The sequence below is a fragment of the Dermacentor albipictus genome, chromosome 1 (genome assembly GCF_038994185.2).
Source record: "Dermacentor albipictus isolate Rhodes 1998 colony chromosome 1, USDA_Dalb.pri_finalv2, whole genome shotgun sequence".
NCBI classification, from domain to species: Eukaryota; Metazoa; Arthropoda; class Arachnida; order Ixodida; family Ixodidae; genus Dermacentor; species Dermacentor albipictus.
This window is the reverse complement of record NC_091821.1, coordinates 12,138,416-12,152,173: the sequence shown is the minus strand read 5'-3', so window position 1 is coordinate 12,152,173 and position 13,758 is coordinate 12,138,416. Positions and strand designations below refer to the sequence as shown.

The window sequence follows — 13,758 nt, the reverse complement described above, 5'->3', positions numbered from 1 at the left end:
GTGTAAATTCCGTACCCCGCATTGAACGACTGCTGGTACTGGTGCCAGTTGCACTTTATGCAGTGTGCATCGTAGTCACTCCAATAGTGGGCATTATGCAAATTTACCTGGGTGTTTATGTGAAAATTGCCTTCATCTGTGCACATGATGTTGCTCAAAAAGTCCGGTGACTCCTCAGCTTTTGTGGAGACCCAATCCAAGAAATCTAGAAGATTCTACAGGTCCCTGTCCTCCAATCATTGGCATTGGTTAAGGTGGTACGGGTGGAAAGCCGTCGTTTCGAATCCTCCAAACTGATAACTTTGAAACTGGTACCTGGGCGGCCATGTCCCGCATGCTAGCATGAGGGTTTGAGGCCATAAATGCTCGGAACATCCGTGCGTAGGCTAGGACTCAAAGATGGAGTCATACGCCGCTGTTTCTTGGAAGCTGCCGGTTTGTCTCGGGTTTTCATCATTTCTGATCATAGTTGACGCGCTTGGTCTATCGCCACACTTCCATGACTGATATATATTTGCGGTCTTCCTCTTGCTGTCATTTGTAACTCCCAAGGCAAGGATTATTTTGCGCAATAGAGGAGAACCTTCTGCGCATCAGAGAAAGACGTGGCGACTGGGACGAAACAAAACGCACCTTTAAACATTTGCACTGACGTCAATTAGCTTTAGTAGTGATAGGTTTTGTGAAAAAAAAAACAAAAAACATACGTGCACTTCATCTACGCTAAGACAACAGCTATCACAGTTTGTTTCCAACACCAAATGGGACGTGCTACTTTGGCCCAGGTGCAGCTGATAAAGCACTAGCTCGATCACGATGTTTTACAGCCAAGCTGTATATGGCTAGCCGATTCGTCCATCCGCCTGTCTGTCACCTGTACGCTGAAAACTCCTCTGGTGCAACCCCATTCAAATGCGCGAAAAAAAGAAATCGAAAGAAGTGCACAATTGGCTGCGCCAGTAGTGACGTCGTTGCTCTTCGTCGCAACTGAGTGGGCGCGCTGCAATTTCTCTAGGGCTCCGAAAGGGGCAGGCCACGTGTCATACGTACTTCTGAGGAGCAGGCAGCTTTCGATCAGCAACACCGCGAGCAGAACCGGGAATGAGCTCGTCTATGCTGTCCGGATTTTACAGCCCAGGTACAAGAACAGGCTCGTGCATTGGAGCACAAGCATCAACTGCGTACCGAGGATCTGGCAGCCTACCAAGCCGTCATTTAATCAACCGTTGGGATTAACCCAATGATGAATACCCGGGGCCACATGTTTCAGCTTTGCTGGTTAACCATTCTTACGGAGTGCTTGGGCGGTGATTTTTTTCTTTATTTCCTTCATTTCATTCTGGCTAACTCGGAAGGAGCCTGTTCGAGGGTGCTGCTTTATGATGCGGGTGGAAGCGCAGTCACATGGTGTTTGCCATATTTCGCAGGATTTATTTATCAGTCGAAAAAAAATTAGTACGCAGTTAGTACGCCACTGAATATGCCGCAGTTAGATGTCCTTGGCTGTGAATACAAATGCCTCATTGACACTTTATTATGATAGTATGTCTCAAATTATATAATTACAATTACTTAATTAAATCTCGGTAACAAAAAAGATATTACTGGCAGTTACTCCACTGTACTGTAAACAATATTCACTGGGTTTTCTTTGAGTAACACATTGCTTTTTTTTTAAAATCTTGGTGCATGATAGTTAATTGGGACACCCTGTATATATTTATGACCTTTGCATGCAAGTGACAATGTTTTCATACCTAATAAATGTTAATTATTAGAAGTGTATTTTTAATGAGTCGTTAGCTTTGCTTACTGGAAAGAGAAGTGATACTGAGACACATATTGTTCACGCGCATTCACGCACCATTGATAAAAGGCTCTGCTGAAGGGTCACTAAAGTCTACAGGTTTTTTTTTAGGGCCAAAAAATCATGCAAAGCATATTGAAGTGAGGTGAACATACAGCAACATATTCATTCTCTAGGCATAAGCTATCCATACCTTTAGAAATAATTGTTGCTTGGCTGCCTCCTTCTCTTTAAAAATCTAGTAAGCTTTGTCCTGTGTATATATTTAAACATGTTGTGTATGGGCATGGTGTTTACAGTGGAAATTTAAAACAATGTTGAAGTGAGCAAATACGGATGAGGCAGCCACCACCGGTACTTCTACTGCGCTTGCTCTCCTGTTGTCAGGATTTGCAGAAATAAAGCAAAGTATGAATTAAAATCCACGCATGTTCGTGCCAACAATGATGCAGTAAGCTATTAGCCACAATAAAATTTGCAGTGAAAAGGTTGAGGCAAGTCAAGAGAAACCTCAAATGATATGGGTGACAAAACTCTGGCAATGACACATTAGGTGGGAGGAGGGGGGGGTAGGCTTCGGCATCATTATATTTACGTTATAAAGTCAAAGTACAGTTTAAAAGATTTACATTCTTAGCTGTGCGAATGATAGCTTGCAACCAAACTAGTTGAAAACAAAAGCCAAAAGGTCCTTGAATGTTTTCCCAGTTCAGCTATGCACAAGATCTACCCCGAAATTGACCACTTATGGCCTCGTGCTCACCAGCGAAATACAGTACCCACTGAGCCAAAATTGCAAGTAATCGACAAGCTCCATGATCAATAATGCCCAGAGAAAGTTCAGCGAATCACACTTTTTCTTGCCCAGTCACATATTTTTCTTGTTTTCTTGCTTTTGTTGTGTCTTTCGTATTGCACATTTCTTTTCCCTCCTTCGAGGATTTCTTTCTTGCATGTCCTCCTCCTGCCAGATTCCTGATCAGTCCCCCTTTGTGGGCATGTTCCACAGCCGAGCGGCATTATTGTCATCATCTTAATTTGTTGCTGCTTAATTACAGAGGCTACGAGCTCATGTGCAGGAAGTTTAATGGCAGATAATATTGATCGCAGTATCTGGCTCATGTTTTTCTTCAGATTTTCATGCTGGAGGGGGAAAAGTAAATATGTGCGAAGGTGGAAAGGTGACATGCCTCCCTTTAAGGGAGGCATGTCTGCAAGAGAAGGAAGGACCTAGTGCCAAGTTTGTGTGAAAGCTCACTGTGTGGAGTCATGCTTCATGCAAAATCTCCAAAGCCTTAAGATGAGAGTGTGGAAGGGGTCTGTGGTTGGCACCTGGTGGCACCTGTGTCCTGCATTGTGTCCTGCATTGAATGGTATTACTCTTACAGTATCGATATCAACTTACAGGCCAGTAAATCCTTGAAACGTTTCCTCTGACACTTTATTTTGAAAATCCAGCAATAGAAGACTTGGTGTGTTTAGGCTGCTTTTTATTAAAAATACCCTGGCACTTATTGCTATCTTATTGTGACTTGTGCAGGTGTCAAAATGCTCCAGCAAATCCTACGGGACATGTACATTGACCCCCAGCTGCTGGCTGAGCTGGATGATGAGCAGAAGCACATCCTCTTCTGCAAGATGCGGGAGGAGCAAGTGCGGCGTTGGGAGCAGCGTGAAAAGGAGCTTACCTTCAACAATAAGAAGAACGGCACCACTAGCAATAGCAGCAAGCCTGGTGGGTGACACTCCTTCACTTGTCAGGTTTCTTGCTGCCTAGGTGCTTTTACTGCTGTCTGCTTGCTTCATGTAGTTAGCAGTTGTGTTGGGATGCACTGATATGCAGGGTGTTCTTTTTAGCTGCATAAAATTTTTTTTAAAAGATTGCCTATGGCAGATAGCACAATTCTAACCCTTGATCTAAATTACTCTGAGGTGGTCATTACTTCTACGAGAAATCAAATGTTTCAATTGAACAATTAACACAAGTACACTCATTAACTTCTAAATTAATTTACGCCACATATTTCAATCTACGGATTATAGCCACTGAGTTCGCACGGTGTATCCACTTGGAATGAATTCTATGGACAGCACCAGTTTTGAGATGTTAATTTTCAAAGTGTCCTTCGAAATGCATTGGTGTTCCATTATACTTTTGTGCTTCAATGCATAAAACAGCGGTTTCTTAAAAAAAAGTAACTGGAACGCCATGCGTTTCATCGGACACTGAAAATTAATATGTCAGAACTGGTGCTGTCCAGAGAATTCATTCCAAGTGGATACACCGTGCGAACTCAGTGGCCATAATTTGTAGATTGAAGTATGTGGCGTGAAGTAATTAAAATGTTCATTAGTCTAAATATCTTAATTATTCAGTTGAAAATTTTGATTTCTTTAAGAAGTAATGGCCACCTCATCCAGTAGTTTAGATCAAGGGTTAGAAGTGCACTATCTGCCATAGGCAATCCTTAAGAAAATTGGTGCAGCTAAAAAAAAACACCCTGTGTGTATTATGACAGAGTGAAATTCACGTTCTACAAGTGACACCTCGACAATATTGCAAAGTCCATAAGTCTCCAGACACACCAATACCTAAACAGGAAAAGCTTTTGCTTTTACATTTAGTTTGTCTTGGAGGTGTCTAACATTTAAGTAGTTTGAACATTGTAACACTTAAACCCTGAAGCTCGAGGTGTAATCTATCTTCGTAACAGTTTGGACCAATGCTGCCAAGGATGAATCCCACTTGTCCACGATGCAGTTTGTTTTGCTCACCATAAATGAATCATATGCATCTGCTCATCCCACTGCCAGGTTGGGCCACTCATTGTGCAAGTTATTGTGTAGTTCACATTTGTTTTGTTGTCAGGCGTTGAGAGAATATTATTGAAGACCTTTATGTGTTGTGAGAAAACTGTTTTCCTCAAAATGCACTTTGATGTTTAACATGTGCATTGAGTAGAAAGAATAAAACATAAATGTAATATTTTTAAAAATCTGAATACTATAGGCAAAATTTTTGCAGTGAGAAGAAAATTTGGGAGCTTTTGTGCAGTCCTCCAGGAAATAAGAGTTAAAGCAGCACAGGATGATTGTGCCTCACAGAGATTATGGCACTTTCATTGTCTTTGCCATGTACTAGTGTGGAGCTAATACAGGAAGCGCATTATGCAAAATATTTGGGAAACATTTTTTTTCATGGTACATGTGGCTCTCACAGTACATGTGGCATATTTCAGTGGCAACTGTGATCCAATATTAAGCATGAGACTTAAATTAAGGTGACAACTTTTGGTGGCCAAGCTTCATCAGTGGCAGACAGAATTTCTGTCATAATTTCCAATAGGATCACTGACAAATTTTCATTAATCATTGTTCAAATAATGACCTCAGCACACTATTGAAGTTTAGTCATTTAAACCAACAATGTTGAAAGCGCAGTCACTGAGGAGAAAATGTGTGGCAAAATACATCGGTATTTGAGTTGGTCTATCTGCTCTGCAGACGAATATAGCACAGAAAAATGTTAACTGGAACAACAATGTACTCTAGCACATTTTACTGCGCATTTCTCTAAAAAGTGGCGCTATACACAGGATTTCTAGCAAGTGATTGTAATTTGCTTAACAATTGGCTTCAGTTATAGCATTTACAACATGCCACCCCATGTTAATTAAAACATTAAATTCTGGGTTTTTACATGCTAAAACTGCCATCCTATTCTGAGGCACATTGTAGTGGGAGACTCGGGATTGATTTTGACCACCTGGGGTTCTTTAATGTGCACCGAAATCAAAGTACACAGGCGTCTTTGCATTTCACCCTGTTCGAAATGCGGCTGCTATGGCCTGTATTGAACACGCAACCTGATGCTGAGCAGCAGAATGCCATAGCCAGTAGGCTATTGCAGCAGGTATAATGTTCTTAATTAAAGATTAGCAAAGGTTCGGTAATCATTCGTTAGGGATTTTCGAATAGATCCAGACATTGCAATGTAGGAAGTTTCACACTGGAGGTCTAAATGAAGTTTCATGCCACTGTAATGACTACATGCATGGATGTATGTGTGTTATGCACAGGAAGCAAACGTGTGGACTTCCTTTTGGGTTCTGATGGTAAGCCATGGACTTGGGTGATGGGTGAACATCCTGAAGACTCCAGCATTGAGGAGATCCTAGAGAAGGAGACCAAGGAGAAGGCTCGCATTCAGGCAGCCCAGGAAACGCTCCAGTTCAGGTGTGTGCCTGCCTTCGTTTATTTGTCTTGGACACTTACAGACAGACATTCTCTAAACAAGAAGGCCATGAAAAACAATTGAACCTTCATGGAGCCGAGGCATCCAGCACACGCTTGAGATGTTTGTTACACGTACAACTCGCAAAAACAACCACCGTTCCTGGCTGGAAATATAACGTAGTACTGGAAAATTACGCTTTTCTCTGACCTCCATGTTACAAAAACTTCTGTCAGTGGCTATACTTGTCTATAACAGAAATAGGCTGTAATATCTGCACAATGTTAGTAATTCTGAGGGCACATGACAGGCTCATTGGCAAGGTGTTGCAGTCACATTATTAAGCTAACCTTGAGAAGGAATCATGCCATTGACTCATCAAATAGTGCATGCGAGCTGTTACGTGCCAGTATTGGCTTTCCTTTCTACCATATCAGTGCAGTTCTGCATCTAGAAAAAAAAATGAGCGACTTAGGCAAATACTTGCAGCTATTAATTATTGCTTTAAAAGTATGGGAATCTTCTGCTATGGAGTTGAAAATGGTCTAATAGTACTTACTCATCACAAATGGGAGCGAGCTATCAGCCAAAGTAGATTAATGGTTCTCTGTTTCAATTATTTAGATTGCCTAGCAGTAAATTATGAACACCTATAATCGGACAGCCCTCCATATAGTATTCCCAATGGTACTCAGCCTTGAAATTTCATAGTGCCTAGGTGGTTACCACATTCTGCTACAACTCTGCATTGAACATCCACTTAAGCATCAGTGTTGTGTGTTCCTATCATGGTTATGTAAATATATTGGAAGCCTATACTTCCTGTATGAAAAATGTGTGACAACTCTCCAACGTTGTGTTGGGAAGCTCTTGTGTATCTTGGCTCTGTTGTTTGCTATCATGTGGTGCCATGGCCTGAATCTCTTGTGCTTCTGTCCAAATGGCTGATGTGCAGCTGCACTTGGTTTTAACTTATGCTGTTACTCCAGTTTTGTGACTCATCCGATGTGCTTATCACTGTACTACAATTACACGAAAATTAAGTCTAGCTCGATTGGCACTTCTGTCAATGAAATGTCACTATAGCTAGTTTTGTTTCGACACAAGGTTACTGTAACATTTATTTCTTCAGATGTCTTCTCCTGACTGGCAAAATTTTTTGGCTGAGCTGAAACTCAAGCAGCACAAAGAAGGATGCATGAAGATAAACTGCTAAACTTCCATCTCTCTTAATTGGAGTCTGTGAGGCATGCATATGCATACACATATGTGTTTTGATCAGGTGCAAAAGGAACAAGGTTGTCCAATTCTGTGTTTTCAGTTGCCTGGTTTTTCCCTCTGTCGTCAGCCCACTTCCACGACGTACCCTTTTATCATAGTTTTTGTTTCCACCTTGTTTGTTTTGCATATGTTAGCAAGGGTGACACATGCATGATTAAAGAGAGAGCTAATTTTAAGCAATTTTTTCTTCTAAATTTTCCAGTCAATGTGTAGGGCAAGGTTTTGCATGAGCATCAGTGTCAAGGTAGTATGTTGGCTTTTGATTATAAAGGCATTCGTTGTCTTGCATGGCGGCTGCTGGCTGCTACATGGCCTTTTTTTGGAAGGCAGTGCACAGCTGTGCAGCCACATGTTTTTAGTGGGAATGCTTATTTGGACATTCAGGGTCAGTCCTGTCTTTGTGTCCTTTTGCTGTGCCTGTTTGCACTGCTAGTTCCTGATTGTGATGTGCATACTTCCAGGTCGCAGTTGCCAACAAGCTCTCTCATTTCTTCCCTCTGTGATAGTTTTATGTCATCATCATCATCACCACCACCAGCCTATTCATGTCCACTGCAGGACAAAGGCCTCTCTCCCTGCGATCTCCAATTACACCTGTCCTGTGCCAACCGATTCCAACCAGCACCCGCAAATTTCCTAATTTTGTCCCACCATCTAGTCTTCTGTTGTCCTCTACTGCGCTTCCCTTCTCTTGGTACCCATTCTGTTACCGTAATGATCCAACGGTTATCTAGTCTGTGCATTAGATGACCTACCCAGCGCCATTTTTTTCTCCTAATGTCTATTAGAATATCGTCTATGCTCGTTTGCTCTCTGATCCAAACCGTTCTCTTTCTGTCTTTTAAAGTTATGCCTACCATTCTTCATTCCATTGCTCTTTGTGCAGTCCTTAACTTCTTCTCAAGCTTCTTTGTCAGCCTCCAAGTCTCTGCGCCGTATGTCAGCACCGGTAAAATGCACTGATTGTATACTTTCCTTTTCACTGAAAATGGTAAGCTCCCACTCGGGAGCTCACAATGTCTGTCGTATGCGATCCAGCCCATTTTTATTTTTCTGTGAATTAATTTCCTTCTCATGGTCCGGGTTCCCTGTGATTAGTTGACCTAGGTAAACGTACTGCTACACACTCTAGAGGCTGACTGGCGATCCTAAACTCTTGTTCCTTTGCCTGGCTGTTTATCATTATCTTTGTCTTCTGCATATTAATCTTCAACCCCACTCGTATACTCTCCCTGTTAAGGTCCTCAGTCATTTGTTGTAACTTGTCTGCATTGTTGCTGAATAGAATGTCACCAGCAAACCGAAGGTTGTTGAGGTATTCGCCGTCAACATTTACTCCTAAGCCTTCCCCGTTTAATAGCTTGAATACTTCTAAGCACGCAGTGAATAGCATTGGAGAGACTGTCTCCTTGTCTGACCCCTTTCTTTATAGGTATATTCCTACTTTTCTTGGGTAGAATTAAGGTGGCTGTGGAAGCTCTGTAGATCTTTTCCAGGGTATTTACGTAAGTGGTCTGTACTCCTTGATTAAGCAATGCCTCTATGACTGCTGGTGTCTCTACTGAATGAAATGCTTTTTCGTAATCTATGAAATCCATATAGAGAGGTTTATTGTAGTCTGCAGATTTCTCGATAACCTGGTTAATGACATGGATGTGATCTATTGTAGAGTAACCTTTTCTGAAGCCATCCTGCTCCCTTGGTTGACTAAAGTACAGTGTTGTCCTTATTCTATTGGAGCTTGTTTTGGTAAATATTTTGTATAATACTGGGAGCAAGCTAATGGGCCTATAATTTTTAGTTCTTTAACGTCGCCCTTTTTGTGGATCACTATAATGTTTGCATTCTTCCAGTTTTGTGGGACCCTTGCAGTTGATAGACACTTCATATAGAGAGCCGCCAGTTTTCCTAGCATTGTCTCCTCCATCTTTGATTAAATCGACTGTTATTTCATCCTCTCCTGCCGCTTTTCCCCATTTCATGCCTTTCAAGGCCTTTCTGACCTCATCTCTAGTTATAGGAGGAGTTTCTGTATCCTGTTCATTATTGTTTTGAGTAGAGTGCTCCTGAGTCGTCTGGGTATTGTAAAGGTCAGTATAGAATTATTCCGCTGCTTTTACTGTATCTTTGAGATTGCTGATGATATTACCTTGCTTATCTTTTAGTGCATACATCTTGGTTTCTCCTATGCTAAGTTACTTTCTCACTGATTTCAGGCTGCGTCCATTTTTTACGGCTTCTTCAGTCTGTGACACGTTATAATTTCGAATATCACTTATTTTTGCCTTGTTGATCAGTTTTGACAGTTCTACGAATTCTATCTTAGCTCTTGAGTTGGACACTTTCATTCTTTGTCGTTTCTTTATTAGGTCCTTTGTTCTTTGCGAGAGCTTGCCTACTGGTTGCCTTGGTGCCTTGCCTCCCACTTCAATTGCTGCCTCTGAAGCCAGCCTCGTTACGGTTTCATTCATTACCTCTATGTCATCATCATCATCATCTCTCTGTTCTAAGGCTGCATATTTGTTTGCAAGTACCAGCCTAAATTTGTCTTTTACCCTTACTGCCTCTAAGTTGACCTGTTTTTTCTTGACCAATTTTACTCTTTCTCTGTTCAAATTGAAGTGGATCCTGGCCCTCACTAACCTGTGGTCACTTCATTTTACCCTACCTATTACTTTTGCATCCTGCACTATGCTGGGATTGGCAGACAGTATGATATCAATTTCATTTCTTGTTTCACCATTAGGGCTTTTCCAGGTCCATTTTCTGTTGCTACGTTTCCTGAAAAAAGTTTAATGTACGCACACTGACTTCAACAAAAATTATTTTTGTTACCAGAGTAATTTAAAAGGAAGGTTAATGCCTATTTTTCAGGGTGCCAAGCTTGTATGAAATTGCCAGTTTTTATTGCATTCACTCTTTGATATTTAAAGTTGTAGTTGTTTTACTTTACTTGCATTTCCATTCCTCACTTCATGCCTTCTTGTCTTTTCCTTCTGCAAAAACTAGCATCACATTCGTTTTTCCTCTTTAGGGGATTTATATGACATTAATTGTCCATAAGTTTTTAATGTACCGGCAAGTTGGTTGTAGCTATAAGTGTACATACAGAGGACTGAAATGGAATGTGAAAGGACATAACAAAAGTCTGTCACGGTCAGTGATGACATAAATAAACATCTGTTTAGGCATCACCTTATAACGTAATGCGAATGATGCCAGTTGAACAGATGACTGAAAGTAGAAACATGATTCTGTGTTCTAGTTTGCATAAATTATTTGCCTTTTTTATGACATGATAGTCCTTAAGAATTGGTTAGTACTAATTGGTTGATAATTCAAGATGCTTTACCCCTCTCATGACATGCCTGGTGCAGTTATCTAGTGCTTGGTATGTGCAGTCTTCACTGAATAAGTATGACCACCCAAATGGATGGACCACGGTAGATTTGGCACCATGTTTTGGTACATTGAGAATCTTTTCACCAGGGGCTAGATTATGTTCACATGTGTGGTGCTAGTGAATGGCTGCACTCACTTTTTGCTTGTGCAATAGTATCTTTAACACGGCAGGCATCGTAAGTATGCATCACTTTGCATTTCAGAGTTCTTGCAGTATTATTACATGAAATGTTTTCCAAGGGATATATTTCGCAAATTTAATGACTCATCTGGTCGTGCAGATGGACTTATTCGTTTGTTGGTGACAGAGTTGATCATAAAAGGAAGCACTTTCTGACATGTGCTTTCTCTTGACTTGCTGTTGATAGAAATCAAGAGGAGCAGACACAGAAACAACAGTGGCAGGAGCAACAGCAACAGAAGCAGGACCAGCAGCAGCAGGAGCTGCAGTGGCAACAACAGCAACAACAGCAGCAGCAACAGGAGGAGCAACAACAGCAGCAACAACAAATACAGCAACAGCAAAAAGAAATAGTGGTGCTGCCAGCAACACCTTCGCCTCCACCAGAGATTCCAAAAGACTGCATAGAGGAGGTGGTGCGGCTGCGGCGCAAAAAGAAGCCCCTGGAAGGCTGCTTCTCTCTGGAGAAGGAAGTGGCTGCCCTGCTGCAGGACTCGGTGGTTGCCACATCGCGGGTTGCCACAGTTGATCGCAACACATGGCTCTCCCAGAAGCAGCAAGAAATCAGAGTGAGTCCTCCATGCTGCTGATGCATGAGTCTTTCTGTTGTTTACTGAGGGGTTTCAAAGTGCTGCATCAAGTCACTTTGAAATGGAGCGTAAATCCTGGCTATGTTCTTGATGCAATCTTTCCGCTCATTTCACCTGAATGTTTGCACAAAAGTGACAAATTGTGCATAATGCTATTGTATACTTTTTTTCAGCACTGTGCCTCTTCATGTGGTAGTCTAATTGGCAGATCATACACATATCGCGAGATGTTGCCACCATGGTTGAGTTAAGATGTTGCAAAGGACACATTGAGCTATGTGCCAGTGTTCTTGTATAGCATCACTTTCATGTGGTATTAATGACATGTTGTGAAATTCTAGCTGCTGGATTTATTTTTAATTGAGAGCAGCCTCTGACTGGATTCATTGTTCAATGAGAGTGGCTACTTACAAGAGCTTGTGCATTTTTTTTTTTTGCGGACAGAATCGGGAGGAGAGCCTGAAACAGATGATGGAGCAGCGGTCACAGGAGATATATCAAGAGATCAAGGCACAACAGCGCAAAAGCTTTGAAGCTGCTGAGCGCGAGAGCATGGTCCAAGAGGAGCTTTGGATTGAGCAAGGTAACACATTTCAAAAGAAATGATACAGTATGTCCTTCTTACATTGCTTCATAGATAAAGTAGTGGCAGTTTTCCACGGTGGTTAGGAACCTGTTTCGTAGGCATTTGTGTATCAGTTCTGCACATCTGTAGGTCATGAAGGCTCAGGATAAAGCCTCTGGAGCACTGCAGGTACATGGAAAACTATGCTTAAGGGACTTTGGGACCTTGTCCCTCAAGCGTCGCTTGTGTGCTGTTAGACAAAGCCAAGTGAAACACCAGTGTATTCAATAGTGCATTTTGGAACAGATATCTTGAGAGTGGAGCTATCTTGAAATTTCTCTTACGGACATGATTTCATTATTGTCTGGCTTCAATGCTGCAGTTGCAATGCATACACCTTGAAGTAGTTAATTTGAACGATAATAAGTGGAACATTGCAATTAGTTATGCAAGGAATATCTGTTGCATGCCATGGGCAATTTTTAAAAATATGGTATGGAACAAAGATGGATGGTATAGTCTGTGGCATAGATGTCATACACCACATAATATAGCAGAAATGTAAAATGTGGCGACTGAATGCTACAATACCATGGCTGAGTTGTTCTACAATGGCTAATCAACAAGCTCCAATTCATCTTCTCTTTGCCCATGCAGAGAAGAAAGCAAAAGAAGTGGAGAAGCAGATTCGCGAGATAGCACGCATTGCCCGTGAAGAGCACAAGAGGGCGCTGCACCTCGGCAATGGCAGGATGGTGTCTTCAGTTGATGCGAGAGACCCCATGGTCGTGACAAGCCCGAACGGAAAGCCTCCCGTTCCCCCCAAAGTGGTGCCCCCACCCCTTCCTACCACACCTCCACCAAATCTTGTGATAAATGGCACTAGCAATGGCTCCATCAAGAATGGCATTACCACCAGCACCATAAGCACAACTACCACTACCACTATTGGGAGTCCCACCTCAGTCATGCCTTCTCATGCCACATCCAGGTGAGTCGAAAGAAAATGAGAGCCCATAATTAATCTTCATGTTCTGCATTCCATAGGGGTTGTCGCAGGAATGGTACTATAGTAATGGATGAAAGCATGCAATATACATTCAGTAACAGATTAAAATGTCAAAAATATGTCAGAGAAGCACAAAAAAAGATAAAGCATGACAGCTCTAAAGGGCAGTCTAGGCAAACATTAAATCAGTCTAGGCTGACCTTTTAAAAACCTCACACCACTTGGTTTATGTTAACAGGTGCCTTGGTTGTGGTTGAAGGGGCCAGCAGTCGCATTCCTGTACCATGTCATGTGATGTCCAAATGAATTGTCCGATTTTCATTCAAGCAATTAGACATTTGGTTGAAGCAGTTGTAAAGAAAATGTAAGGAAAATGCACTTGTGCTCGCTGCAGAAGATGACACTGTTAGCTGTTGCAGGGATTTCAGTATTGCGAGTCAATTCCATAAGTGCCGTATGCGCCTTGTTAAAATTATCTGACTGACCTGTTTGCTTTAGGAGCAAGGATGCTGAGCTGTTCAGTCGGGCCGACATAATCCAATGGTTCCTGAAGGAGGAGTACCCACAAGGTGCTGTGACTGACCACAATGGCAACAACCCTGCTGTCTGGTTCCATGGTAGGTGAACTTAAAATAATTGCAGGTTAATTTCTGTGAGCATCTAAGTGCTGAATTCTCATTTGATAAGTG

At 41.9% G+C, this 13,758-nt stretch overlaps 1 protein-coding gene across 3 annotated transcripts in view; it reads left to right on the top strand.

Moving 5' to 3' along the window:
- LOC139060188 (SH2 domain-containing protein 4A-like) overlaps nucleotides 1-13,758 on the top strand; it is a 400,299-nt gene that overhangs the window by 382,600 nt on the left and 3,941 nt on the right. For all 3 annotated transcript variants that reach the window (XM_070539143.1, XM_070539140.1, XM_070539142.1), the window contains 6 exons: nucleotides 3,348-3,542; nucleotides 5,887-6,043; nucleotides 11,093-11,474; nucleotides 11,940-12,078; nucleotides 12,718-13,051; nucleotides 13,568-13,686. In XM_070539143.1, coding sequence (XP_070395244.1) covers nucleotides 3,356-3,542; nucleotides 5,887-6,043; nucleotides 11,093-11,474; nucleotides 11,940-12,078; nucleotides 12,718-13,051; nucleotides 13,568-13,686 — 1,318 coding nt within the window. In that variant the 5' untranslated portion in view covers nucleotides 3,348-3,355. The remainder of the gene's footprint in view (nucleotides 1-3,347; nucleotides 3,543-5,886; nucleotides 6,044-11,092; nucleotides 11,475-11,939; nucleotides 12,079-12,717; nucleotides 13,052-13,567; nucleotides 13,687-13,758) is intronic.